The sequence below is a fragment of the Glycine max genome, chromosome 20, assembly GCF_000004515.6.
Source record: "Glycine max cultivar Williams 82 chromosome 20, Glycine_max_v4.0, whole genome shotgun sequence".
Taxonomy (NCBI): Eukaryota; Viridiplantae; Streptophyta; class Magnoliopsida; order Fabales; family Fabaceae; genus Glycine; species Glycine max.
In genome coordinates this window covers 43,553,802-43,581,440 of record NC_038256.2, presented here as the reverse complement: position 1 = coordinate 43,581,440, position 27,639 = coordinate 43,553,802, and the positions used below count along the sequence as shown (strand labels likewise).

The following is a 27,639-nucleotide window of genomic DNA, read 5'->3' as shown; positions in this document are numbered from 1 at the left end:
GAAAATATGCTCCAAAATAAATTGTATATAATCTTTTATTAAAATAAATACAAATTTTGACCCAAATAAAATACAATTTAAACAATGAATTTCATGCAAATAACTATGTAAAAAAAGCTAAATATAAATATGAAAAGCTTTATATTACTTAAAATTTGTATAGGGAGCTAAGGGTAATTTGCAATGATTAATAATTTTGTGTAATTTTTTTTTACTCGACCTGCTCTTGAACTATAATTAAGATTAAAGAGCTGACAAAATTGAATTTCGTAATGAGAAATAATTAATTATTTTTTTCATGATAAAAGTAAAATAATAAATAGTTACTTCTATGTTTTGATAATAGCATCATGATTGAAATAAAATTGATTATCCTGTTACTCCAACACACTAGACGTATAACTTAAAACTACAACAGATGGTTTTCCACCTGATACAAACGAAGCTTTGCTACCTGATATTACACAGGTTAATTTTTTTCAATAATCTTTTATAAATTTTATGACAACCATACAGTCATTACAATTAATATATATAGATTTCAAGGGAATATTTACAAAGAAAACAAATGTGATAACTACAGAAAATAAATGCCATTCATAACAGTTGCAAAATTTTAACTTTAGTAGATAATAAAAATTCATACAGGTCCTCATATCTATTTGCTTAACCAAATTTGTATGCAAGCTTGCAAACTAACTTGGCCTTCAATATACAGAGACTGGAAAGGAGAAACAGAAGATTCCCACACTGGATTCTTACAATGATTTGAATTGCTCAATAAGATGAGATGCATGGAGGCGGGAGGTAGGGATTGCGGTGCAACCCAGTTTTTTCAAATATGAAATCTGCAAAAACAATTGATATGGAATTAGGTAATGAAGAAAACAATTTGATGCTTTAAAAAACATTAAAATTTCAACAAGAAAATGAATGAGCCAAAGTAGGAAAAAGTTTCATTTTAATTGTCTTTTTAGATGAAAGTTGTCACATATATCATTAGCAATGCTACTTGTTTATAAAGGAAAACATTGGAGATGGAGACTTTTTAGGAAATGTGGCACCACCGCCTTTAAGTACTAAATTAGTAAACAAAAGGTATGAACGTACAAACAACAAAAAAAGAAAACGGTAAGAGTTAAGATACATAGTAAACTATCCAATCCCAATCATTGAACTTGTTATGACAAAATCAATAAAATAGAATTTTCAACATATTGATCAAGAACCATGTCTTTATAAGTGTAACAGTAAGTTGAATTGTGCGAATCTAGTAAACAGTGGAAAGACACACAAGTGCAATGCAAAAGAAATGGTTCATCCATAGAAAAGTTCATAGTTTTTTCTAACATAGAACATGAAGCTCAGTATAACAGGAATGTAAAAAAAAAAAAAAATAATTCACATGTATACAGCTTTTCTAATTCTTGAAACAACCAAATATGTTATCGAATGAATCTGACTAAAATTGCATAATTTTTGTATTTCTATGAAGTTTCTTTTGGTGATTAACTTCATACCATTAACTTTTATTAGCCATATACCGCAAGACAAGAATGAACAAAAATATTAAAATGAAAGGTCTAACATGTCCTATCACCATGATTGTTACCTGCTTGTCAGTTGGTGTTGCCGAACCCATTGCATTCTCAATCTTTAATTTCAGGAAATGTTCCTAAAAAGTGCAAAACAATAGTACATTAACTATATATTTCCAACAGAAGAAAACAATAAACTTTGAATAATATGAGATGATGTATGATACAAATTATTCACGTCTATCTATACTAACATTCTAGGTCATGTACTAGTTTAGTATGCATAGCTAGGAATTACAGATAAAACAAAAAGGACACTAATATTCTAACAATCTTGTAAGAATCCAAATAAAAGCTAGTGAAAATCCAGAAAACCTGTTTTTCTCTCATAAGATGAGCACGTTTATCAGCAGGAATCTGCTCCCATCTCAAAACCTACCAGGAAATAAATAGCAGATTTCAAAAAGAATATAATATAAGTTCAATTTCTTCAAAAGATGCCAGTATCCTAGAAATGGAACCATATTTAGTTTAAGAAATATGTAAGGTGCTTACATATTGAGCATACTGAAATGCTTCATCACAGCTTAAACAAGATTTTAATGTATTCAACAAATCCTGAAATTGAAATGAGAAATCAGGATATAAAACAATTAACAACACGACATCCACAACATTAACTGTTAAGTCATGAGATTGCACAAGATACATTAAGATAAGTAATGAGAACAATATTTGATGGACTACTGCCAATAAAGGTGAGTGTTTGTCTGGTAAAAGGGAGAAAGAAAAAATAAATTGTTTTTGCTTCTGAAAGATACTCGAGAAATAATATGTAAAACATATGGGCCCAAACACTTTAATCACAGTAATCTTATTCTTTAGTAACTCCTGATATCATTTGATGTCCAATGCATTTAAATATTGGAAATATTCAACACAACCTGAACAATGATATGCTCATCCACTTCAAATGACAAAAAGAATCCTAAGGGTTCATTCCTCATAACTGAAAGTTTGTCAATACAAACAAAGTGCACACACACACACACACCCGAGAAAGAACAATAGGCAGCATAAAACAGACAGCTCAGAAAATTATGGATATTGCTAGACCTTGTTTTTGTTTCTCTTCTGTCTGAGGCGTTCATCAATTACAAAACTAACCTGTTATATCCAATAGGAAAAACTGATTTAGTTACCAAATAAGAAAATATAAATTATATTCATCCTGTGCATCCTACAATACTTGTTTAAAAAAGAGGTACTGATATTTATAGTGTCCAATATCTATGAAATGCTTTAGCAACCAATCCTTGTTAATTACGTTAAAAAATGAAGATAAACTATAATTAAAATTATTCTTATATTTTATAATAATAACAGCATAAGAGAACACTTAACAGCACTTCAAGCACTATTTCCTTGAAATCAATATTGAGGGACTTGATCAATTGACTTAGTTTGTAATTCCAAGTCCCAACATTAAGAACCCCCATATAAGTCTAAGTGTAGTTATTGAGTATCAGAAAATCAAATCTGAATATGTTAACTACCTAAATCTTCCAGAATCCTTATTAGAAATTTAAATTTAAAACAAAAGTACATGCAGTTGTCAACACTATAGATATAGATATAGATAGATCCAACAGTATAATTACCTTGTCAAGCAATCTCTTTGGATCTTGAAATGCTTTCTTTTTGGCCCACTGATGGAATAAATGGGAAACAATAGACCTGTTCTCAACACTAAATCTGCAAAAAACTAATATGTAATGATTAAAATTAACGTTTCAAAATCAATTACAGCTTAGATCAGTGACAAATATAGTAATATAATAATTAAAATAGAGAAACCTTCTTAAGAAATCATTTCTATTGTTTGCCTCTGCAAATTGTGCAAGCTCATTGGAAGTCTCACTAGAATGATTATCAAGTATTTCATGAGGCATAGGGATCACATCTGCTTCAGATTGTTTCTCTTTTATCAACAAGTCAGTGGTACAATGGGCAGTTTCCTTTTGAAGAGCTTCTTGCTTTATCAGTAGTTCTTGAAAACTTATTTCACCCTACACAAGAATATACTATTCACTGAACTTGTACTTTTAAACTTATGCATAAATGTGATATTAGCAGAACCTAGATACATGCTAGGAAGAAGATGTGACATTTGGTTAAGAAAACAAAGGTATAGTGTTTTTTAATATGGTCCACTAAGTATGATATTCATAAGCACAATTCCAGCCAGACCCTCTTGCTCTCTGGAGTTATGAAACTTCGTCTGCTGGTCCAAAATTATCAGATATAGATAGAATTTTGATAAAAATAACCAAAGGAAAAAATGCTAGCAATGCATAGGACACTATGAAATCCCGATTAGTTAGGGAGTGTAAATTAAAGTAGACTGCATCTCTTCTCAAGTATAAGTGAGGTTGTTGAGAGCACTTCTGTTTCTCTCAAGCAATTTTGAAATTCAAGTTAGCATCTAAAGCTAAATTTTTCCTCACCAGTCATGATCAACTCCAACCAATGTGGTGAACACTTGCGAGAGAGTCTCCCAAGACAAAACTTGGGTGGCTACAACTCAGGATACTCTGGCTAACTTATTCCTGGAGCTCCACAACCATTGGCCTGAGCATGTACAGTTATGCACCAGTAATAATCCATTCTTCTCAGTGCAAGATGTTCATGCACTGCCCTGGGTGTAGTTTTTTGTAGTGAATCTTTTCCAGCTGCTTGTTCAAGCAGTCTCTGCCCACTCCTGTCCATCAGGTCCCTAGCACTGCTCCAGAGGCTGTCATATCTAAAAATTCATGTGATTCATCTCCTGCTCCAATGACTGCACATGCCATGAACCTAGCTAAACCATTAGAAGGCCTTGGACTGGCTATTTGAGAAGTTATATGTTCATTTTGCAATCCTCCTCCTATGTCCTATCTATAATTTATTTAGCTTCCATAATTTATCTCCATTCCATTATGCCTTGTCATCTATTTCTGTTCCTAAAACTGTTCAGGAGACATGTGAACTCTTGTTTCTTCTTCCCTCGAGAAATGTAAGTCGGTTGTTGTTGACTAAAGGCTACACACAAATTTTTGTCCTTCATTACTGCATTCTCTCCTGTAGCATTTTGCTTTTGTCCTGCTGCTGCTATCCCTTCTTACCATGAATTATGGGTCTCTTCATCAAATGGGACATTAAAAATGATTCTTTAAAAGGTGTCTTAAAATAGAAAGTTCATAATAGAAATAGGACAGACCTAAATCAATCTCAAAAGCTAAATCAAGGAGCAAGAATTGCCAAAGTCTTATATGGAGTATTTTGGTCATATTTCTAGCTGATGTGGGATATCTTAACTCCTAAGACAACACATTTAGAGCGTAAAATTTGTAAGAGTGAACATCTATGAGCAGCTCAAGATCAAGACTAAATAGGTTTTGATAACATACAGGACCTAACTTAACACCAAAAGCATGCTAGCTCTAGAGGAGAAGATTCCGGAGTTTTACTTTTTGGTAGGCCCCTCTGTTTCGAGTGGTGGCCAGTATTGTGGTTCGACATTAGTATAATGCAGCTATAAGGACAAGAGTGGTTAATATTTTGCATTACATACAATTTACTAGGTTTGATATATTATGGGTGGGATACCTTTGTTTGAGAGCTCATGGCAGTTATTAATTATATTTAAATGATGAGACCTTGTTTGGTGAATCTTAGCAACCTTTATTAAGTGATTGATAGGTGTTTGTTATCCTTGAGAAGTTGATACAGAGAAAACTGTCAGATTTTCATTAATTTATCTTTTGATTTGTTAGAGCATGTATTCCTAGTTCAGTGTGATCTGTAGGCTGTGTGCTGGTCATGGCTTTAGAGTGGGTCATGACAACAGAATGAGTATTTCAAAAATAAAAAAAAAAATTATACTATAGTTTGATAGTCAAAATAATTTATAAAAAGCAGGAAGACATACCTGAACTTCTGTAAGATGACGAGGGATTTCTTTCAAAAATCTTGAAGGTTGAAGCATCTAGAGACGCACAGAATTAGCAAAAACCGACAATTAAAAAATGAGTTCAAAGTTATGATAGACAAACCTGCCAGTTTGAGTCCATCATAACATGAAGAATAAAAAGCTTCTCCCGAGCACGAGTCATTGCAACATATAATAATCGTCTTTCTTCCTAGGAATCATATAAGAAATAGAATCATAATTTAAAACAATCCAATTGAAGACAAATGAACATATAAATCATTCTTCCAACTATAAAACAAAAACAATGTACCTCAAGTAAGGCTGCAGTGTCCTTTACGGTGCCCTTGAAATCATGTAATAGAGGGATCTCAGAGTCATTTGCCTATTTTAAATAACAAAATATCAGTGAAGGAAACATCCAAAAAATGAAGAAAGGTAATGTATAACTTTTCGCAATAACTTGAACAAACCAAGGAACTATGATCCCTACAAAGGTAGTCACAAACCACAATAAAGATAAATTCGTCAATCTTCAAAACTATTACACTTTGTTAACTTTATAACATTAACAACAATAACGTTATCTCACTAGGTGACGTTGGCTACACGAATCATACAACGCCATTGGGCTTTTCTAACTTTGTGACACAATATCTAATTAATAATTTAATATCACTCAGTGACTTCCAAATTACAATGAGCAGTTGCAAGGTCATGTTGCAGATAACCAGATTTAAATGTAAGTCAATAAATTGTTAAAGGGTCACATAAAGAAAAAATAACTTTTGAACAACTTTCTTGAATAATATTAAAAAACATGCCAAACAAAGCAAGAAATTACTATCCATGAACAAGGTAATCACATGAAGATTCAGATCACAACAAATATGTGTTCCTCTAGTACTGAAACTGCAACAATTTGATAATTTCTGTAACTCAATCTTCAATTAATTTCTTGAAAATAAAACTTTTTGGTACGTTTTTTTCACCAGAGTATGCTGACTGACAGACTTCCAATAAGCAGTTGTATAGTCATGTTACAGTTTATTCAGGTGTAAATGTTAGCCATATAATCATCCAAGGGTAAGATGAAAAATGGGGTATTAACATCTGAGCATCTATTTCTGAGGAATCACATGCACTACTTGCTTAAGAGCTTGTCAAAGAGCAATCACATACCTTAACTATGAAGACAACATCCCACTCTAAACCTTTTGCCTACAGGTAAAAAAAGTTTAAACTTGCATTATTGCTTTGCTAAACTCCACTAGGTACTAATCAAGTGAGACAGGTACCTGATGAATGGTAGTCAACGTCACAGAGTTTTCATTGTCCTTCCTCCGAGCACCAAAATTTTCTTTCTCACGCTCAAGTAAATAATCAATGAATGCTTTTAGAACAAAAATGCAGCCCTTATCTTCAGATATTTCCCTTTCCTCTTTTACTTCAACTAATTTAGTGGATAGAAACTCAGAGACGTCATCTAACAGGTATTGAAGAACCTGAAGAAAGGTGCAATTCAAGCCATGGATGAACAAGGTCTCATTCAAAGTGAACTCAACATGAAAAAAGAACATTAGTGATAGAAAAACAATGAAAAATTTCAGGTTTCTCCCCATCCGGTCCTTTACATAAGAAACAAATGATAGTATTTTTTTTTGTCCTAATTATAAGAAACATAGGACCACTTTCAAATGCATTAATAGCTAATTTTCTTTTATACCCTTAATTTATTGTGAAGTTTATTAATGAGATGTTAAAGTGAATGTATTTATTGAGTTATTAACAATATAACTCATACTCATTGGTTGAAAAAATTATTTCTTGGACTATAAGTAGTGTCATTATATAAAACCACCACTTAAACCAATTTATTCTATGGGTATTTGTGGAATAAAATTTAAATTTATGGCATTAGTAATTAAAATTAACTAATTTAACTACTTTTATAGGTCTTGATGAATTAGATATTTGTTTCTTATATATAGGTTGGAGGTAGTATCATGTATAGAGGAAGAAAAGGATCCAAGAGTGAGGCCTTGTTTTTGGGAATGTGAGTAGACCCACTATTATTCATAGTAATGAAATGGGATTATCTGTAATCTGTAGAACAAGAGTGTAATGCAAGAGGCCAACGGGTATTACAGGTATAAGAGCACATACATACATGATAATTACTATCATTACAAACTTCTATTGAAATTTTCCAAATATACATACCAAACACAAGAACCATTTTTTTCCGAACACAACAATATCTAATGGTAACCTAAGTTTCCTCTTGCATCGAAAACTTACAGATCTGATGTCATAGTCTTCATTCAGCAATGTCCCTCCATCAACATCAACGACTGCTCGTTGCTCAAGAAGGTATTTCTAAAATTTATAATTCATGGAATAATAATTAAATAGATATTGAAGAATATGACATTGTATATGTAAGGAATATTTTCATTAAAGAGATGTGTTTATTTTCAAATCCATTGAAATTTATATGTCAAAATTAAATTAATTTATCTTCAGATTTATCTAGCAATAAAAGAAGCAAAACATCTTAAATACAATGCCAGATCATGCACTAATATAATTGTATGGTTGACACATACACACACAAGAATGTTTCACGGAGACAGATATAAAATATATAGTTAAAAAATAAACAAAAAAACCTTTCAAACAACAGTTACCAATCACTTTAGCAGATTGTTTGTTTCATTTTAAGAAAATGAAATAATCCATGGACTAATACAGTATTAGAGAAAAGATTCCAAGTAAGATGCTAGACAAACCTCGGGTATCATGTTTGCCACAGAAGATATGATAGCTGAGATCGATTTTTCCTGTCACAAATAAATATAGCCTCAGGCATGTAATTATTAAGGTAGAGGAGAGAAATAAATATGGGGATAAAGCATCCTCTCTTACAAAGTTCAAAAGAAACTACAAGAAAGAGAAAGGTTCTATCTGTTGCTTCCATAGAAGAAAATTACTTCGTTAGCTTCTCTGCAATTGAAATTAGAAAGGAAGGGGTTAAAGGAGGAGGTCGAGAGTTTTCTGGTGGTGGTGGTGGTGAAGGATGGGCCGAAATTGGAGAGGCATGAATTGGTGGTGGTTGGAGATGTGGATTGGAAAAAGAGGGAATTTCTTCAGCCATGGATCTTTAAGGTTTATGTACCATGTTAAGAAACTGAAGTTGAGAGAGAAAGCTAAATTTCTGAAACTGTATTTTTCAAATTGATTAAAACTGAAACTGATATAAGGTATATATATAGAGCTGGAGTTCACAGCTCTGTAAAAGAGATAGATGCTACAACAGAAATCCTAACTATAACAAAGTCTAACTGTAACTGACAGCCCAACTGTCAGTAACTGAGCACTAAATAGCCAGAAAGTGATACAGTGTCATGCACGGTATTGTAGTACATGCAGCAGCATAACCTGATATCTCTAACAACCATTAATGAATTTTTTTTTAATACAAAGCATTGATGCAAGACCAGATGCTCAATATTTGTGCCCGTCCCCTATATTAAACATTCCTCTCATTTAATGTTCCCCATACATATCTAAGACAGAAAGATATATTGTTGATATTATATCACCAATATATATTTTCTTTACTTTCAGTCTTTCACCAACAAAGATTGGTTGAATAATTATTATTGCAAACATAAATTAGATCAGCAATTGAAGTGTGCAGAAAGTGTTTACCCTCTGAATAAGTTTTGATATCATCTCTAGTGTCATTAAAATCTTCCTTCCATGGGTAAGCTCACTCCTATGATCAATAACAGCTATGAATGTCATTATATCAAATAGGCTATAAGATTATATAAAACAGAACAATACAGAAAAACATGTCTATGAACTGGAACACAACAGATATTAGATCAGGAAATTATCATCATATGCATTATGCACTGCAAGAAAAAAAATCACATTGAAGTTAAGGGATAAGCATAAAGCAAGAAATATGGCATAAATAAGAAAGCACCCCAAAATTGAGAAGAAAAATTGCTCACACAAGATTATTTCCATAATAATCAATATTTCAGGGGAAAGCTTTGATGTATAGGGCTGATCATTCCAGTTTCAGCATCAAGCCATAGTTATTCAATTAAAATGTGGATAAGTAGATTACTTTTTTTTAGTATTCACAATAGAGGCAGGATGAATAAAACTAATTTACTTTAAAAAAATGCAGCTTTTCAGAAAACAAGATGCGCCATTATTGGGAAAAACCCAAGTGATAAGATCAAGATAGAGTATATAAGTGAGGGACATCCTTCATCCTACGAGCTAGCTTTTAGGGTTGAGTTAGGCCCAAACTCACATTCTAAGATGGTATCACCACCCACCATGTTATCCATGCACCAAGCCCAAAAGTGTTGGGCATGAGGAGGTGTATGGAGAAAACCCAAGTCCCACAATGGCTAGAGATAAAATCAAGATAGAGTATATAAGTAAGGGATAACCCTCACCCTATGAGCTAACTTTTAGGGTTGAGTTAGGCCCAAACCCACATTCTAAAAGCCATGCATACTCCTACAGAGCAATAGAACAAAGTAATATTTTTTTTTCCAAATAGTTAATATAACATGATGAGACTTTAGGGAAGAATCTTTTACCAAACCTTTTAAAGGTACCAGAAATCTTTGCACTAAAGATGTCAGAGGCAGCTGACAAGAAGCTACATCTTCTAATTGTTGATATTTTGTTGATATGGTCAATTATCTGTAATGGAAACACTAATCTGAAACATTTAGGCTGAATCAACATCTGGAAACTAAAGAAAATATAAAAATCCACCATGACTATATGCTCCGTCTGCCATGAAGGTTCAAACTGAAAAACTTTAAAAAAGCAGTACCCTCTTTTTTTTATCTTTCTCCAAAGGCATTAAAGCCTTGAAGACACGACTATATGACCCATCATCACAACCAGGCAGTGCTGTTCGAAGCATGGCCATGATAGTTCTGACTACCTATTATAAGAAGGTATAAGTTAACAAATTATTCATAAATGCAAAGGTATAGATAAATCATTTGCAAATCAAATAGTTATAAGATTATAATCATAAAACTTTCAAAAGCTTGTGAATTTCAATAATCAAGTAGTCTAGCATATATCTTCACCAAATCTTGTTGAGCTCCAAGGATAACTTTCCATATGTAACAAGCTTGATGCATGAGATATATGAACTAGCTTAGCTTCAGGGAGGGGAGTCTTAGGGAGTGTAAATAGCCAGATCATGTTAATTTTCTTTGACTTCATTCAGATATTCTTCACATGGAAGTATCTCAAAGGAAAACCTGGGCATGGGATTCTTTACATGAATATTGTTCATTATAGAGTTTAGGGTTTTGCTGATGCAGATTAGGCAAGGTTTCTATTGATAGGAGACTTATGACTGATTATTTTGCCTTTGTTGGAGGTAACATGGTGTCTTGGAAAAGTTAGAGCTCTAGTTGGAAACATGGTTACACATATTTGTAACATCCTGGTATGATGGACATCTGTCCTATATATCTTGGCCCAAATTTTGTATCCTTCAAAGAAGCAAACGCTAGAAACAAGATCCAGCACTGAAGCTAAGTATAGAAGTCTGGAAAACAGAACAGTGGAAATACTTTGGCTTTAATCTCTTCTAACTGAATTAAAAGTTCCATTTACCATCACTGTGCTTCTATGAGACAACCTAAGCATTGTTTCCCTGCCACACAAACTTATCCTACATGCCAAAACAAAACATATGGAACTTGACATTTTCTTTCTCAGGGAGAAGGTACTAAACAAAAGTCTCATGATTCAGCATATTCCGGCTCTTGACCAGAATGTAGACATCCTCACCAAACCAGTTTCCTCTCTTAGATTTCTGGCCATGCGAGATAAACTCAGATGGTTGATAAGTTCTCCCTCACTGAATCACCTTGAATTTAAAGGGAGGTATATTAAAGATATACATATATTCATTTCATTTGTAATTTTGTTTAGCTCTCTCTGAGATTAGCTTTCCTGTTGAGTTAGTTACTTGCTGACTTAGCAGTGAGTCATATGGGCATATAACCTAGGTATATAATGTTCATTTCTCTGTACTTTGAACCCAATGAATCAATTACAGTTTTCTCTTATCTGAGCTCAATTCTCTCTATCTGTTATTACAAATTCTATTATTTATGACTGATTTCTTTTGCACACTAATGTGTCATTATAAATAATACACGTGTGTACCTATGAGACACAACATTTAGATATCATTCTCCTCTATACTTGGAAATAAAATTACAATGTTTACAATGACCATAAAATAGTTAATGACCAACTTGATACAAAAGGTTTAAGTTATTAGTGCATGCCTAGGAATATTAATATTTTAACAACAGTCAATTAGAAAGTAAGATATAAATACATCTTTATCTTGATTGGCAAAAAAATTACCTTTTTTCTGTAAAAAGCCACACCATGAATGTTAAATGGTATTTTCCTATCACGGAAAGCCATTTGGAAGGCTTTACCTGATATCTGAAACAGGAAGAAAGGGTGTAGTAAAAATCATTCAGTCAGATATAGGGTAATTGCTTTTGAACAGTTATAAAAGCAAGAAACATCACCTGCCTACGGTAGAGAATTGCAATGTTGCCATAACAACAGTTAGCTGCAGAATAATTTGATGAAATTTCTATGATTTTGTCAACAACAAATGCGCATTGTGCATCCTCATTGTGACACTCCTTCATAACTATCTGCAGATTAATAACAAAATTATTTTTAGCCATATAAATAGGAAAATCACAATTAAACGTACTTTCAAAAACAGCACACAGCAAGATGTAACCTTGGATCCAGAAGAGTTATCAGTAAGAACATTCTTCAACTGACATCGCTTGGAATTATTTTGAATAAGAGAAGATGCGGCCTCAACAATGCAACGTGTGGATCGGTAGTTTTTGTTAAGCCTAATCTGAACCCAAAAAGTTGTACAAGTATCCAATGAAGACATTAATAAGGATATAATGTATTCATTCTTCTATCAAATTATCAATATATATGGGTGTAGCATAACCAATTAAGGCTAAGTATCCAGCATTAAAACATAATCAGTCAGAAAAAGAGAAACCTCTTTGTAGTTTGGAAAATCATTGCGAAAGGAAATAAATCCAGAAATGTCAGCTCCATTGAAACTGTAAATAGACTGTAAGAAAAATAAGACATTAGACCAATGGTTACAAGGATGATCTTTTAAGTGCAGAGAGAGAAATAAACAATATAAATATCCAACCATAGACTTATCAAACTTCAGAGGTTAAGAAGAAAATATTCATACCTGATCATCATCACCAACAATTGTTATTTTATGATGAGATGCAAGCATCTTTAGAAACTTGTATTGCATGGCACTAGTATCTTGGAACTCATCTATAACAATAGCTTTCCATGAATCCTGACATTCTTTGAAAACTAATTCATAGTTTAAACAAACGCAAGTTAGTCCAACTAACGGTAACAATTGAATAGATTTTAGTTAATTGTATATTTATGAAAATGAAAATTCTCACCTTCAGGAAAATCACTAAGTAGCTTCACAGAACAGCTGATCAAGTCATGATAATCCAGAGCATTACAAGATTTTAATATGTTGTTGTAATTCTTAAGAATTGCGGCCTGATTGCAATGCAGAAAAAAAGAATCAGAAGTGCGAAAGCAGAACAAGTGTTGGTGTCTGTGTGTGCATGCATGCGTGGCAAAGCCTTTATTTATCAGCTTACTCCAATTTCGTTGCCCATTTTGCGATATTCTGCAGAAGTTCTTCCCGAAGCTTTGGCCTGAAATGGTGTAAAGTTATTCCATGAATTTAATTTTGAAGCATAAGAAAATAAAAGTAAGAATTGAAAAATCCTTCAAGCAATTATAAATGACAAAGATTAATGAAGTCACTAAGAAATACATAATGGGCCAGCTTGTTTAAACTTAAAACAAAGAAAGTTTTGTTTTAATAAAAAAGCATTTTTACGAAGCAGATAGGATATGCTTCTTATAAAAAACATTAATTAAAAAAAACAGTTTAAACAAACACATCAAAAAACAGAAAAGTGCTTATTTTATTAAAAAAATGTTTTTTTAAAATAAGTTTATACAAACGGGCCTTAATAAATATAAAACTGGCTTGTAAGGTGAGATTGACCCTTGACCGAGCTTTATAAGCTCTATTTAAGTTGTATCTCTAGTCAATGTGGGACTAAACACCCCCCCTTCAACGCTGCAATTAAGGAAGCCCAAGGAAGCCACAACTAAGGCAGTTCAAGGGTGACCACAATTAAGGCAGCTTTCCCACATTTTGTAAAGATAAAATTGCTATCTTTTGGTTTATCTTTTATCCAAAAGATAAACTAATCTAAAAAATAAACTAAAAGAGATTTAAGATAAACTAAAAGATAAATTTCCCTATCCTAAATATCAGCTGTATTTACAACACTCCACCTCAAGTTGGTGAATGGAATGGCTTGAGTGAAATGATAAATTTCATATACATACTCATGAGAACCTTGAGAGAACCACGCCACAAAAGTTAGTTATTGTAGTCGAAGAGCCCAAGGCCTTATAAACCACACACTAGAATCCCATAATTTCAATATGGGACTCAAGTCTCATACCTGGCAATTGGATCCTAACACCCCACCACGATTTGCAGCCCCAGCGCCCACACGGGATGGATGTGCACTGGCCCTTTGACTATTCCCGAGTGAACACTGCAATGCCAACATCACCACCCATGTTGCTCGTTTGTAGCTGAGAGACATGGTGGAAGGCTCTGATACCAATTGATAAGAACCTTGAGAGAACAACACCTCAAAAGCTACCTATTGTAGTTGGAGAGCCCAAGGCCTTATAAACCCCACATTAGAATCCCATACTTTCAATGTGGGACTCAAGTCTCATACCTTGCAATTGGATCCTAAGTCCTAACACATACACTTCATAATACAATTTTCAAGGCTAAGGGAGTGGCAGCTCTTTCCTAGACATTAATTCCAACTAAGGCTAAATACATTTAACATGTGGTACATGAAGCGCATGTGGTTATTCAATATTTCAATATTCTAACATAAAATTTCTCTTCAAAATTCAAGTTTGTAATTTATTCCTTCTTTTGATTTGTCAACTAGGAATATCCTCCACAACAAACATGCATTGAGGCATTGGTGGGCAGTGAGTACATATGGTCTTAACAGTTTATGAGCAGCAAGACAGGTCAAAACCCACTCTAATAGCAACTTGAGATTAGATAGTATGCTGGAATTGTATCTAATCCAATTTGCCATACCACACAATGATATATTTATACTAGCAAAGTTTTAATTACAAATGACAATAATAATTTGCTCTTTAATTAGAGCAATATACCTTACACATACACTAGTTTCTAGATACTTCTAATAAAAACAGGACTTCTTTGTAAACATACAATTTGATTTTTAATATATACAATGAGTGTGATTATAAATTTACATCAGAATTGAGAGAGGTTAATGTAGCTTTTGCAAAAGTATTTCAAAAGGGGGTTTAGAATGACTAACTCTTTAAATAAACCAAGTACCTGAGCCACAAACTTTTGCCATTTCTTTGCCTTATCCTTGAACTGTTTAGGATTATTTAGACTATTGGACAATTCACCAATTAATAATGCACCATCTTTATTTTCACTCTTTCCAATTTCTAATAATCGGATGGCCTCAATAATTGCATTTCGCTGTTGCCCCTGTCCATATATTAAGAATTCAGATGTACGACCTAACCTGCAACGTAATTCAAATATTATTCACAAAACATTCAAGCAACATGGGATAAAAGCTTGCGGATACAACAGATAGCTCGCACAGATCCAGTCATATAATATATGCATGCTTTGTGGTCAAGTACTAGGCAATATGGCTTTAAAACCAGATGAGACATACCATTTTTAAATGGCTAAAATATGTTTTTCATCCTTATAAAATCATCAAAGTTCACTTTTCATCATGGCAAAATTTTGTCTGTTTTTCGTCCTCGCAAAATTAAAATGTGTGACTTTTTGGTCCAAAGATAGGTTTGGACAAATCCGGACATATGTGACATTTTTTTAATTTAAATTTTAAAATATAACTTTTTGGGAGTTAAAACAGCTACAAATTGCAGGAAACAAATTAAAAATAAAGTACAAGAAACCCCTTTCCCTAATAGCACTGCACCACCTGTCTCCAGGAAAATCAACAACTTAGAATCAATCCAGATCAAGAACAAGGAAAAAAACACAAATTAAAATCAAACCGAGCTCATTCATGTGCTCAAACAACTGCAAGGCCTCATCTCCATAGGTGTTATTTGCATAGCCGCGCATCATCAAGTGCCAAGAGTCCATATTCTTGTTGGGCATATGATTGAACACCATACGTGCATCAATCGTGTTTTTACAATTCCCATACATTTCAATCACCTTGCTGTTCAACGTGAGACCACTCCTAAAAGCAACTAGCACCAGCTTTGACCCCTTTGTCCATCCATTCAATTGCCTCTTTAACTTTCCCCTCTCTGCACTTCCACACCACTATCAAAGATTCCCCTCCCATCAACACCAACCACAACCATGGCAACAACAACCTCAACGTTTCAACCGCAGACCCATCACCCAACCCTCCTCCTTCCAATCAATTTCCTCACCATAACAATCAACCTCACCAGCACAATGTTGCGAAGATGGAGACGAAGCAAACCTCAAATTCGTAGGGAAGATCATGTTGGCGATGGTGACGACGAAGGAACAAGAGACTCTGATGATGGCTGTTCGGGAAGCGCAAGGGAGGAACAAAAAACGATTTGTTGAGAAACAAGAGAGGATGGTGTTGGAGGACTGGCCGACGGTGAAGGAGCGGTGATCCGACGAGATGCCAGTGCCGGAGGAGGTGATATTGGTGGAGGAGTTGGACTGTGATAATAAAAAAGAAAAGAAAAACAGTTCTGATGAAGAGAGCGAGGGCATTACTGTTTTAACATGTCATTGTCTGATTGGCTAATAGGTCAGCTTATGTGCCCAATCATCAAACATGTAAGTTCGGATGAATCTAAACCTAATTCTAAGTCAAAAGCTAATTATAATTTTACAAAGACGAAAAATAGATGAAAAATTTAGCAGGAACTAAATCCGAATTTTGCGAATCTTACATGAATGAAAAACATATTTTTTAATGCTTAGTTTATCATAAATAGTGTTTTTGTATTTCTTTCTCTCCTTTCACCAAAAAGTTTCCTCTAAGGCTCTAAGCGGCTTCCCAGTAGTAATGAGCATCCACTACTGAATTCAAATTTTTGTGGCAGTTTGCAGTTTATGCAACTATAGTGTATATATGGTTGGAAAGGATTGTCCATATCTTTAAGCATGTCTCTTTGCCCTTAGATATGCTATTAGATAGGTTCATGAACAGTATTGGAGCCTCTATGACCAAGGGTGCATTTGGTTAAAGAGCTTAATTAAGGGCTTATTGAATAAGTGCTTATCATGTGACCAAGATGGTTTTTGTAATTAGGAAACAAAAATCTGTGGGGCAGGGTGTTGGATGTTGAGAATTCTGGACTGATCAGACTGATATATAGCCTGATTTTTTATAGTTACTAGTCTATCTAAAACTATAACTATCTTGTATCTTTAGTACCTCTGGTACTTTTATCTATAAAATATAGTTTTGCTGTCCAAAAAAAAAAAAAAGTGCTTATCATGTAAGTGTTATGCATAAGCTATTTCTATAATCAAAAAGGAAATAGTGTTAAACTGTTTTCATAAGCTATACTGAAGAGCTTATTGAAATAAGACAAAAACAACTTGTCAACATATCATAAGCAATTTTCATAAACTCTCTCAATCGCTTAACTATGTTAATGTCATAAGATAAGTCCAAACAAGTTGTGGATAAGCTCTTCCAAATGCACCCCCTAGTGGTCAAAATTTTAATTCTTTTGATTCTCATTCTTCATAATCAAATTTAAAATTTCAGCACAACATAAAATTGGCCTATTTACTGTCCACACTTCATGCCAAAAGGGCCCTTGTGTAATTGTGTTACAGGGGTGTTAGAGGTATAAAACCTTGGCTAGATTTCTACCCAATAGCTTAAGAACAGGATGAGTTAGTCCTTGAAGTAGGTAACTGTGAAGAATTTTACCCTCACATTTCTAACTCCAGACATCACTGATCCTTGTCCTTCTGCTCCTTTTTTCCCCTTCTTTCGTTTATCTTCAAATCATGATGTGCTGTTTCATTTGTCACATAATATGTCTGATCTAGGCTGGAAGTTAAAAAAGACAGATGAAACTCTGTAGACTATTTTGACCTCATGCATGTGAAAGAATGAAAGCAGCACAGTTTAGCAGTATTACAGTGTCAAAGCTATTATTGCTAGCACAATCGAGGAAAGCATGTACTGTACTAGTTATGAAATATGACATAAGAAATAGAGTTAAAAAGGAATCTAGTGAAGAATTTTTCGTTCTTCTAATTCAACTTATAAATATTGCAGTTAAACTAGCATTTTTTTTTCAAAAAGCTATTCCATCTGAATTATATGTACCAAATGAAATTTATTGCTTCTTAAAATGTAGGATGTCATTATCTTTTAAATTTAAATATACGAAAATGTCCTTAAACTAGCTGTTTTATTTCTGCTAACTTAATCTCAAGATGCTAAGGGTGTGTTTGGTTTGCATTTTCATTTTCTATTTTCATTTCCTGTTTTCATTTTCTGAAAACCGTTTTCATTTTCAAAATATTAGAATTCTGAAAACATGTTTGGTTTGACTTCTTGTTTTCTACTTTCAAAAAATAAAAACACTGAAAATGCGTTTTCAAAAGGAAATGTATTTTTAGATTTGCTTAAAATTACATTCCTTGTCACCGTGTTTTCATTTTATCCAAAATGAGGTTCCTGGTTTCTATTGAAAACGAGATTTTATTATTTCCAGTTTTTGGTTCGTTTGGGAAAATATTTTCACTGAAAATGAAAACAGAAATTCAACCAAACACATTTTCATCATCATTTTCTATTTCCAGTGAAAATGAAAACAGAAAACAACCAAACCAAACACCCCTTAAGATATTCATGGGAACAAATCAACAAAATATATTCAAAACTAATCATGTAAATGAGTTATCAGTTTGAGAATTGATAGATGGATTGTGAATTATGATAAACGGCACAATTAACATTTAAATAGCAGGGAAATAAACTACAACTTCACAAGACAAAGAAGGACACGAGTTGTATCCCGTAATCAGCAGACTGAGGACAAATTAAAGTGAAAATCTGAATCAAATTCAGAGCAACATACTTTTCTCCATGTGAACGACAAAGCTGCAAGGAAAATGAATGAAAAGTACTGATAGTAAGTTCTTTAGCTGTTGCCTTCCCAGCTATAGCTCCTATACGTTCTCTCATTTCAGAAGCAGCTGCTGTAGTAAATGTCATTGCAAGAATGTTTGATGGACTAATGCCCTGCTCGTATTTAGCAGAAAATAGAAATTACAAACAATATATTGAGCAACAACATTTAACAGGTAAAAACACTTGATTCAGAAAGGTAGGTTTAGATGGACAGGGATCAAAGATAAGTAAGTAAAAAGTATCTATCTCTTAGGCACAATTATTTTGCATCACCTCATTGAGCAGCATCAATACACGCCCTACCATCGTTGATGTCTGGTATAAATTAAAAAAAAATAAAAAAATCAGCTCCAATATGAAAATAAAAAACAGAAAGGGAAAAGAAAATGTTAACATGCAATGGACCAAGAAGGGCCCTAAAGTAGAAGAATACCTTGCCACTTCCTGGACCAGCTACAATCATTAAAGGGGTTGAAATATCAGTGCAAGCTGCTTCTCTTTGCCTGTCATTTAAAGACTTTAAGTATTTCAAATATTCCTCAGGCATGGTGCTATTGAGTAAATCTCGCCAGCTTGAATCCACTTCCTCTTCTCTACTATCTAGCTCAATCCCAGAGCTAAGCAGGTGACCGTTTCCTATACCCTCAGAAACAGTACCAGATTCTGAACTCAGATTAACATCACCAACAACATTACTCTTGCTCGAAAGTTTCTCGTCACTGCTACGATCCGCCTGCTGCTCTGCAGATTTCTGCTCACACAGAATGTCAATTTGCTCCAAAAAAGAGTCATCAAAATCGTCGTCAAGGAGACCAGTCGTTGAAAAACAATCCAGCTGTTTAGGTTTAGAGCCTTCAGGTTCTCTCCTTGGAGTTTCAAAAAGAGATCGACACAGGTTCTCATCCGCAGAACCAACTGCAGGAACAGACACAGTCCTTGCACTGAAACTGCTGTGAATTGCATCAGGCGACGGACCATGAACACTCCCAATTGCATTGAGCCTATTCAGCGGCACTTCCGCAAGAGGAACTCTCTTCGCAACAGAAACCGAAGCAACATCACCGGCACTCTTGATTCTGCAAACAACAGCAGATTATGGACTTTTGAATAATGAAATTTACTTATGCACTGATAAATAACTTTGTTTATTTCTTTCATGAGATTCGATTTGAAAATGCACTGATAATTAAACATAAAATCGCATTTGAGAAAATGAAAAATTGGGAAGGAGAAGAGAAAGAAGGGTTACACTTACCGGTGAGGGTGAAGGGGAGAGGAATCAGAAGGCCTTTTTCTAGGAAGAAGGGGCTTCGAAGCACTGAAAAAGACGCTGATTCGGCTACTTTGCTGCTCTGCCATTTCCAGGAATCACTATCATTTCTCCTTCTTTTGAATCGGTTTTCACTTCTTTTCCCTCGCTTAAAAAAAACAATTTCTTTTTTTTTTAAAGAAAAGAAAACCATAAAATCACCTTAATTTATTTATTTTATTATTTTATAACGAGGAGCGCCCGTAATATGTCATGTAATACATTGATTAAAGTTTATTAAACATTATAAACTCAATAAAAAAGACTTATTAAATATAAAGTTGGAAAAAATGTGATTCCTGAATTTCAATGGTAATTAGCGTATATAAAACAAAAGTATATTATTAACATTTCTCATTTATACGCTTGCAAATTGATACGATATTTAATTTGTTTATTAATCCTTAAATGAAACTATTTTATCCATCAGTCTTTGTTTGATTTTTTACTAACCTACGGACTATGTCCATGAAGGTGAGGCAATAGCGGTTCTTGAAGCAATTCGATGGTTTTGGTCACCGGAGATGCAAATTTTATCATGGAAGTAGATTGGATCCAAAGCACACGCGAGGACCATTATGCTTTTGGCACTGTCATGCTGTAGACAATTTTTATTATCACCTTTCTATAGATATTTTAACTTTTTATTTCTTCTAAAAATTATTGATATTTTAGGATTTTAAAATTTAATTGATGCATTTTAAAAAAATATATATATACCATTGTTTAACATTACTAATGCTACAAGTATCAAATATAATAAATTTTAGTTTCATTAAATTTTTTGAATTTATGTATAATAACCTTAAACATAAAACATATATATATAAAAAAAAGATAATAAGAAGTTTACTAAACCATTAAGTGAGGTTTGTCAGAACTTAAGAGACAAGCTAACTTAGTAGTCAATACCATAATTTAAAAAAAACCAAACCAATAATGTTGACACCAATGAGTAACCAATTAACCTTCATGATCCGATATAAATTAAAATAATATATAAAATAAATAACTAAAGTATCTATATATTCTTTTTGCCTTATATTTATTAGACATTGGGTTAGTGCAGTGTCAATCAATATTGCATCTCTCAACTTAAGGTACCTGGATGGAGTGTAGCAACCTTGTAGAAAAGTGCATCAGTATGCGCAAAGCTTGTGGGGACCACGCGTAAAAATTACAATAATATTAAAGCATGACCCGGTTACATTAATCCAGATTTGCTGTTGAACCAAAAATAAAAATAAGTCTTATTAGGTCACACTGAGCTAATAACATAAGTGTTTCATTAATTAGATTGATCCGGTCAGATGATCAATTGTCTATCTTCGTACTATTAAAATTGTCTATCTTCATAAGTGATTCATTAATTTTTATTACTATCAAATCAATTTAATTTTTAAATTTGTGGTTCATACTATTAAAAAGTCAACTAACTCTCTCGTTTGTTCTATTATTTTCACCATTTTACATTTTATATTATTGACCAACTACTTAAAGAAATAAATGAGTTTGTTGGTATATATAAACATAAACTAATTGTTTTAAAAATTAATAAATTTATTATATAAGATGATTTATCTTAAATTTAAAGTTTTGTTTTTTAGTTTATCAAATTAAAATGTTTATTTTTTAGTCCTTCAAATTCATAAAACATTTTTTGTCTTTATTGTAGTAAAAAAAAAACTGTTATAAATTATGCATTTAAATTGCTAAAAACGGCCCAAAGGGTCTAAAAAAATATTTCACAAATTTAAGAAACAAATAATGTAAATTTTAGTTTACATGGAAAAAATAAATATTTAAGCCTAATTAAAAATTATAATATGACTTTTTTTACTGACCTATCATGTATAACTTATAATACTTTATTATTGTTTTAGTTGTTCAATTTCAGGATATGTTTTTTTAGTCTCTCAAATTAAAATTTTCTTTTTTGAATTCAGCTTATGAGTAGGCATCAAACAAATATCAATACATTGATCATTTGTAATGATTTCAAAATGAAAATTTTGAGGGCTAAAAATAAAAAATAAAAAATAAATTCTAATAACTAAAAAACATTACGAATTATTTATTTATTATTTTTCTTTGACACATACCCAAGAGAGAGTAAAAAGAAATAATGTTCAAAATTTAATAACCACAAAAACAAATTTTAATTTAAGGAACTAGTAAATTAGGAACCTTGAATTGAAGAACTAAAACAATAATTAAATGGACTTGCAATTATTATAAAAATTAAAATTTTATCATACATTTATAGTTAATAATGAAATTAATAATATATAAAAATCTTTAAACAACTAGTAAATTATAATCAAATTAAAAAATAAACAGAAAACCTCTCTTTAAATCACATATTTTTTGTTATACAAATGAAAGAAGAAGAAAAAAAAAAAAAGATGAAGGGTGGATATTGAAGTTAGGTAAAAATAGTGGAAATGAGTATCTTCTTTGTTCCATGTCTTGCATTGTCTGCTTAGATTTGTTTTTGTAAATCGATTCCACCAATCATCGCTGTCCTTGTCGCGCCAAATACAAAAACCACCACTTCTACCTCTCTCCTTCTGACTCTCTCACTCTCACCGGTAATAATTTTTATCCTCTTCTGTTAAACTTGGTCCATCCATGTCAATTTTTTTGGATCTCAGTCACCACCGTTCCCTTTCCATCGCCAATTAATCCCCCCCCTCAATTTTTACTTCCCTCTCATCTGCCATACATACACGTCTCTATAAACATCATCCAGAAAAAGGTGCATTGCATTGATTGTTTTCTTTATCGAATATATATATATATATATATATATATATATATATATATATATTTGCATTGTAATTTGTAGGGTTTGTGAGATGTCGGATGCGCCACCGAGCCCGACTCATGAGAGTGGGGGCGAGCAGAGCCCGCGCGGTTCGTCGTCCGGCGCGAGGGAGCAGGACCGGTACCTCCCGATTGCCAACATCAGCCGCATTATGAAGAAGGCTCTGCCTCCCAACGGCAAGATTGCAAAGGATGCCAAAGACACCATGCAGGAATGCGTTTCTGAGTTCATCAGCTTCATTACCAGCGAGTCAGTTAGCAACTATACATATCCATATCAAATGTTTTGTTTTTATTTAGCTCAAAATGTCTTTTTTTTTTTAATGGATGATTGCAGTTTTTTATTTTTATTTTTTGGGGATTGAGGGTTTCTGAGAATTTGTTTATTTCTGAATTCCACCCACGTGTTTATTTCGGCGTGCAGGGCGAGTGAGAAATGCCAGAAGGAGAAGAGAAAGACAATCAATGGAGACGATTTGCTATGGGCCATGGCCACTTTAGGATTTGAAGACTACATAGAGCCGCTTAAGGTGTACCTGGCTAGGTACAGAGAGGTAATTTTTCTTTTGCTTCCTTTTTTCTTGGTATAGTTTTTGAGGGTTTCTGTCAAATTTTGTTTTTCGTTGATTTAAATACATCACAAGGATATATGTTAGAACATGAGGAGACAATTGGAATAATCTAAATTAAAGGCTTGTCTGATGCATCTAGCTCTGTTGGAAGTGTAGAATCCAGATATACACACAAAAGACAAATTTATTCTTGAGTAAATTACACTAACTACTTCTGAGGTTTTGTGAAATTACACAAACTTCCTAGTTTTCATTTCCTTTTCCCTCTTGAGGTGCGGTTTGGTGTTTGGTTAGATGAACCGGGTGGGTGGGAAACCTTTTAAACTACTGGATCTGTGCAATTCTTATCCTCCTCCCTTCCTTTTAATGCTGAAGGTTTGATAATGTTCCTTATGGCTTTATAATTATCTGACCCTTTCTTCTTCTTTTTATTTGGTTGGTGATTTTGAAATGTCCACGATATCACAGGCGGAGGTTAGTTAATTCCCCTTGGCTTAATTGTGTTATTTTGTTATTTATCTTGGACAATTTTGCCAATGGAAATGTTAATGTTTGCAAAGACAAATTCTTTTAGGGTGACACTAAAGGATCTGCTAGAAGTGGTGATGGATCTGCTACACCAGATCAAGTTGGCCTTGCAGGTCAAAATTCTCAGGTGTGGTTGCATAACCTTTTTGGAGTTTTGTTTTTGCTTTAACAAATTTTATTCTTGTGGTATTTTGTTGATTTAAATATGGTTTGCTTCATTAGTTAATATGCACTTTGTCTGCGTTGTTGGTTTATGTTTATGGCAGCTTGTTCATCAGGGTTCGCTGAACTATATTGGTTTGCAGGTAATACTCTTTCTTTTCATCTCTCTTGAATGCATGAATGCTCAAATTATTTTTTTAGCTAACACATGCAAGCTCAATTATGGAGATTCAGAAAATATAGTGTTACTAGATGTTTACTTAATCATTGCATGGCATTATAGTGTTATGTGTTTACTTAATCCCTTCTGACAATGTGCCAAACCAGTGAAAGTGTGGGACATTAACATTTATTTCCTCAAGCTCTGGATGTCATAAACTCATGATAATGTGAAGACAAAAGAGATCAGCCACAACGTAATAATGTGTGATGTCAGTTACACACACATTCTCTGTTCTATTGCATAGAGATAAAGTGGTTTTACAAGTTTTATTTTAGATAAAAGAAAAAAATCACTAAGACAGAAAAGAAAATTACAATGAATTTGGTGGGTAAGGGATACTCCATAAAGAAAAAAAAAAGCAATTAAGAATAATGAAAAGCATCAATGGCATAAGGCTGCTCAATCCCTCTGCATATTTGGCAAACCCCCGTAAAAATACAATATGTTTTCAGTGTGTCAGCTTACCCTTAAACTTGGAAAGGGATAGGAAATTGTTGATGGATTATCTTGTGTTCCACACTCTTGTGCTTTTAAAGGGAGTTACTTTTTTTTTTTTCATTTTAGTTGCCTGAGAGTTTCAATTGCCTTTATATTATTGACGCAACTTCGGGTTCTTGGAAAACCTTTTTTTTTTGTTAGAGACATGTTTTTAAAACTGGATTGATCATTGAATTGGTAAAGACACTCGTTAAAGGTTCAAGGTCTAACGTTGGTTGAACTGGCAATAATTAATTTTTTTAGTATAATATTAAAAAAAATAACAATATGCATAATTTCATAATATTAAAAATTAAAATTCACTTAAAAATGTCATAACTCATAACCATGGGGTTGTACCCACTTCAGTGATTTTTTCATCTTGAAAGGAATTGGTCGTTAGTTGTCAGCTGAGGAATACCTTTGATGCACACACACAGTCACCCACACGAAATGTGCAGTTATCTGAGTTGTCCTAGGGATTTGAGACTTCCATTGAATAATAGCTTTTTATTTAAAAATTGGATTTCTTGGCCATGTACTTTGATTTACAAGCTTATGTTTTAGGAGACTAATTCCTTTTGTAGGGTAGAGATCACCAATAAAGTCTTCTCCGTACACGTGGTTAGGAATTGAACCCTTGACAACATGTTTAAGAAACCCAACTATCTACTAACTATGCTGGACCTTGTTGGTTATTTTCCCCCTCCTAATATTATCCCCTTTCTCTCTCTTTTTCAAATTTCTTCTCCCCTCTCTGTTAGTCTATTGTTTCTCCTCATTGAACATTATGGTGAAGTTCTGTGCACATGTTTACCCACTCCATCCTCTGTAAAACTCCCCAGATCTGTTCACAAGTGAGTTATGGTAGGGTTGAATGATGACTGTCCTAAATTTGCAGGCACTTTGTGGAAGATATAGAAAAATATAATAATTCTTTAGCCCTTTCTATAAATAAAATATGGGATGGGTTCATTGGAGTCTGTGAACATAAGGTTATGAGATGGTTTCTTTCCAAAGTTGGCTTATGTTCAAACATAGTGCCAAGACATAACCTTTCGGCATTAATTACAAGGCATTAGTTATTTCAGGTTTCTTGTGGTGCCTGAATTGGAAATCACTTGCTAATTACCTGAATACATGTCTTAATGTTGTCATTAAGCTAAAGTCTAGGATGATAGTTATCTTACATAAGCCAAAATATAATTCATAATGGCAAAAATAGATTGCTCAGTATTGTTTTTGTTTTTTCCTGCTTCATCCTGAGTTCTACTTGTTTTGTTGATCATGGTGTTTTTAACAGATAAGATTGTTTGGGCATAGGAATTCAAATACTTGTTCAAGTGAATAAAGTGTGATTTCTTTGTTTTCTTCCGTTATATGCTAAGAACATCTCTTCTACTTCCTCTCTTAAGACTAATGCCATTTTTTTTAATCTGTTGGGATTTGCAGGTGCAACCACAACATCTGGTTATGCCTTCAATGCAAAGCCATGAATAGTTTAGATGCTTCTACGCATCTTATTTATTTCCCTTTAATGCTTGTACGCATGGCATGGGTGGAAACAATTGTCTGGTGATTTAATATTTAGGTTCTCGTGTAGAAGGGTGTCAGAATTTTGTTACGGTACTAATGTAGATTTTTATTAATACATGTCTTATTTAGCTTTGTAATACCTACTCAAGGGAGAGATGTGTTTAGGGTTATGCTAGTGATTCGCCATGTAGCTTGTCAGGGTGAGAAGCACTTGCTTTTAGAGTTTTCTTTAGATTATTATATAATATATAATATTTGCAGACACTGCATTTGTTACTTTATTTAGTTTAGGCCAAATAGTTTGCTTCTCTCAATGATTTAAAAAATATTCACTTGTTATTCATCTAGAAAATTCATAATAGAAACCTAAAAGTTTGGGTGATGCTATAAAATTGTTTATATTTTAAAAATCAAGTTTTTGCACCATTGGATATATTTCTAAGATAAGATCTTTTGCCTCTTATCCTTGGGTTCTCAAGTTCAAGCAAACTTACCGAGAAGGGAATGCGTGTGCGGACAGCCTTGCAAAGTTGGGAGACAAGTCTCATCAATTGTTGGTTTTGCTGGATTAACAGCAGATGCTGAAGGAACTGTCTGCAGTCCTCCTCCCTTTACCTTTCTTACTGATAAAAAAAACTTGACACGATTAAGGAAGATAAAAAAATACTTGAGTAGTATTGCTTAGCATAATTACTTAAATTAATAATCGACATGTTTGAGGTTGTATCATTCATGTTTATAATGTTACAAATGTTAATTGTTAATTTCATAGGTTACATGTAAAAGACTTGCTACACAGTTATAAAAAAAAAAAAAAAAAAAAGACGACTTGCTACACGACTTTTTAACTTATCTTGGTTTTTCACAATTGTATGAGTCTTGGTAATGGTTGCACTATCCTATACAGTTCTGGTTATGCTCATTGGTTTTCATATGTTGTTTCAGATTTATTTCTAGACGTGGGAATTTTGTGAATTCAATGTTCACCATACATAGACTCATGTACTCGGTTCATCAAGAGAATCTTTTTTTAAAAAAAAAAAAGTATATACTTGTTCAAATTAGTTTATTTTATGTTTGTAATATTTG

At 33.2% G+C, this 27,639-nt stretch overlaps 2 protein-coding genes across 2 annotated transcripts; one reads left to right on the top strand and one right to left on the bottom strand.

Moving 5' to 3' along the window:
- Nucleotides 1–515: 515 nt before the first annotated feature.
- On the bottom strand, nt 516–20,344 carry LOC100808973 (ATP-dependent DNA helicase SRS2-like protein At4g25120). Its single transcript, XM_003555445.3, has 29 exons — nt 20,173–20,344; nt 19,351–19,993; nt 19,191–19,232; nt 18,865–19,028; nt 15,107–15,305; nt 13,278–13,334; nt 13,068–13,173; nt 12,836–12,969; nt 12,629–12,703; nt 12,347–12,472; nt 12,123–12,254; nt 11,950–12,033; nt 10,382–10,495; nt 10,145–10,245; nt 9,223–9,289; nt 8,301–8,351; nt 7,810–7,887; nt 6,807–7,013; nt 6,691–6,729; nt 5,822–5,893; nt 5,633–5,719; nt 5,509–5,565; nt 3,396–3,607; nt 3,200–3,293; nt 2,655–2,705; nt 2,094–2,156; nt 1,914–1,973; nt 1,613–1,675; nt 516–848 (listed from the first exon to the last, which is right to left on the bottom strand). Exons 1-29 carry the CDS (start codon nt 20,274–20,276, stop codon nt 759–761), a joined length of 3,372 nt encoding a protein of 1,123 aa, XP_003555493.1. The 5' UTR covers nt 20,277–20,344; the 3' UTR covers nt 516–758.
- A 2,306-nt stretch (nt 20,345–22,650) lies between these two features.
- Nucleotides 22,651–26,814, top strand: LOC100779577 (nuclear transcription factor Y subunit B-1). Its single transcript, XM_003556285.5, has 7 exons — nt 22,651–22,817; nt 23,075–23,302; nt 23,477–23,606; nt 24,093–24,098; nt 24,199–24,279; nt 24,419–24,457; nt 26,467–26,814. Exons 2-7 carry the CDS (start codon nt 23,085–23,087, stop codon nt 26,512–26,514), a joined length of 522 nt encoding a protein of 173 aa, XP_003556333.1. The 5' UTR covers nt 22,651–22,817; nt 23,075–23,084; the 3' UTR covers nt 26,515–26,814.
- The last annotated feature ends 825 nt before the right edge of the window (nt 26,815–27,639 follow it).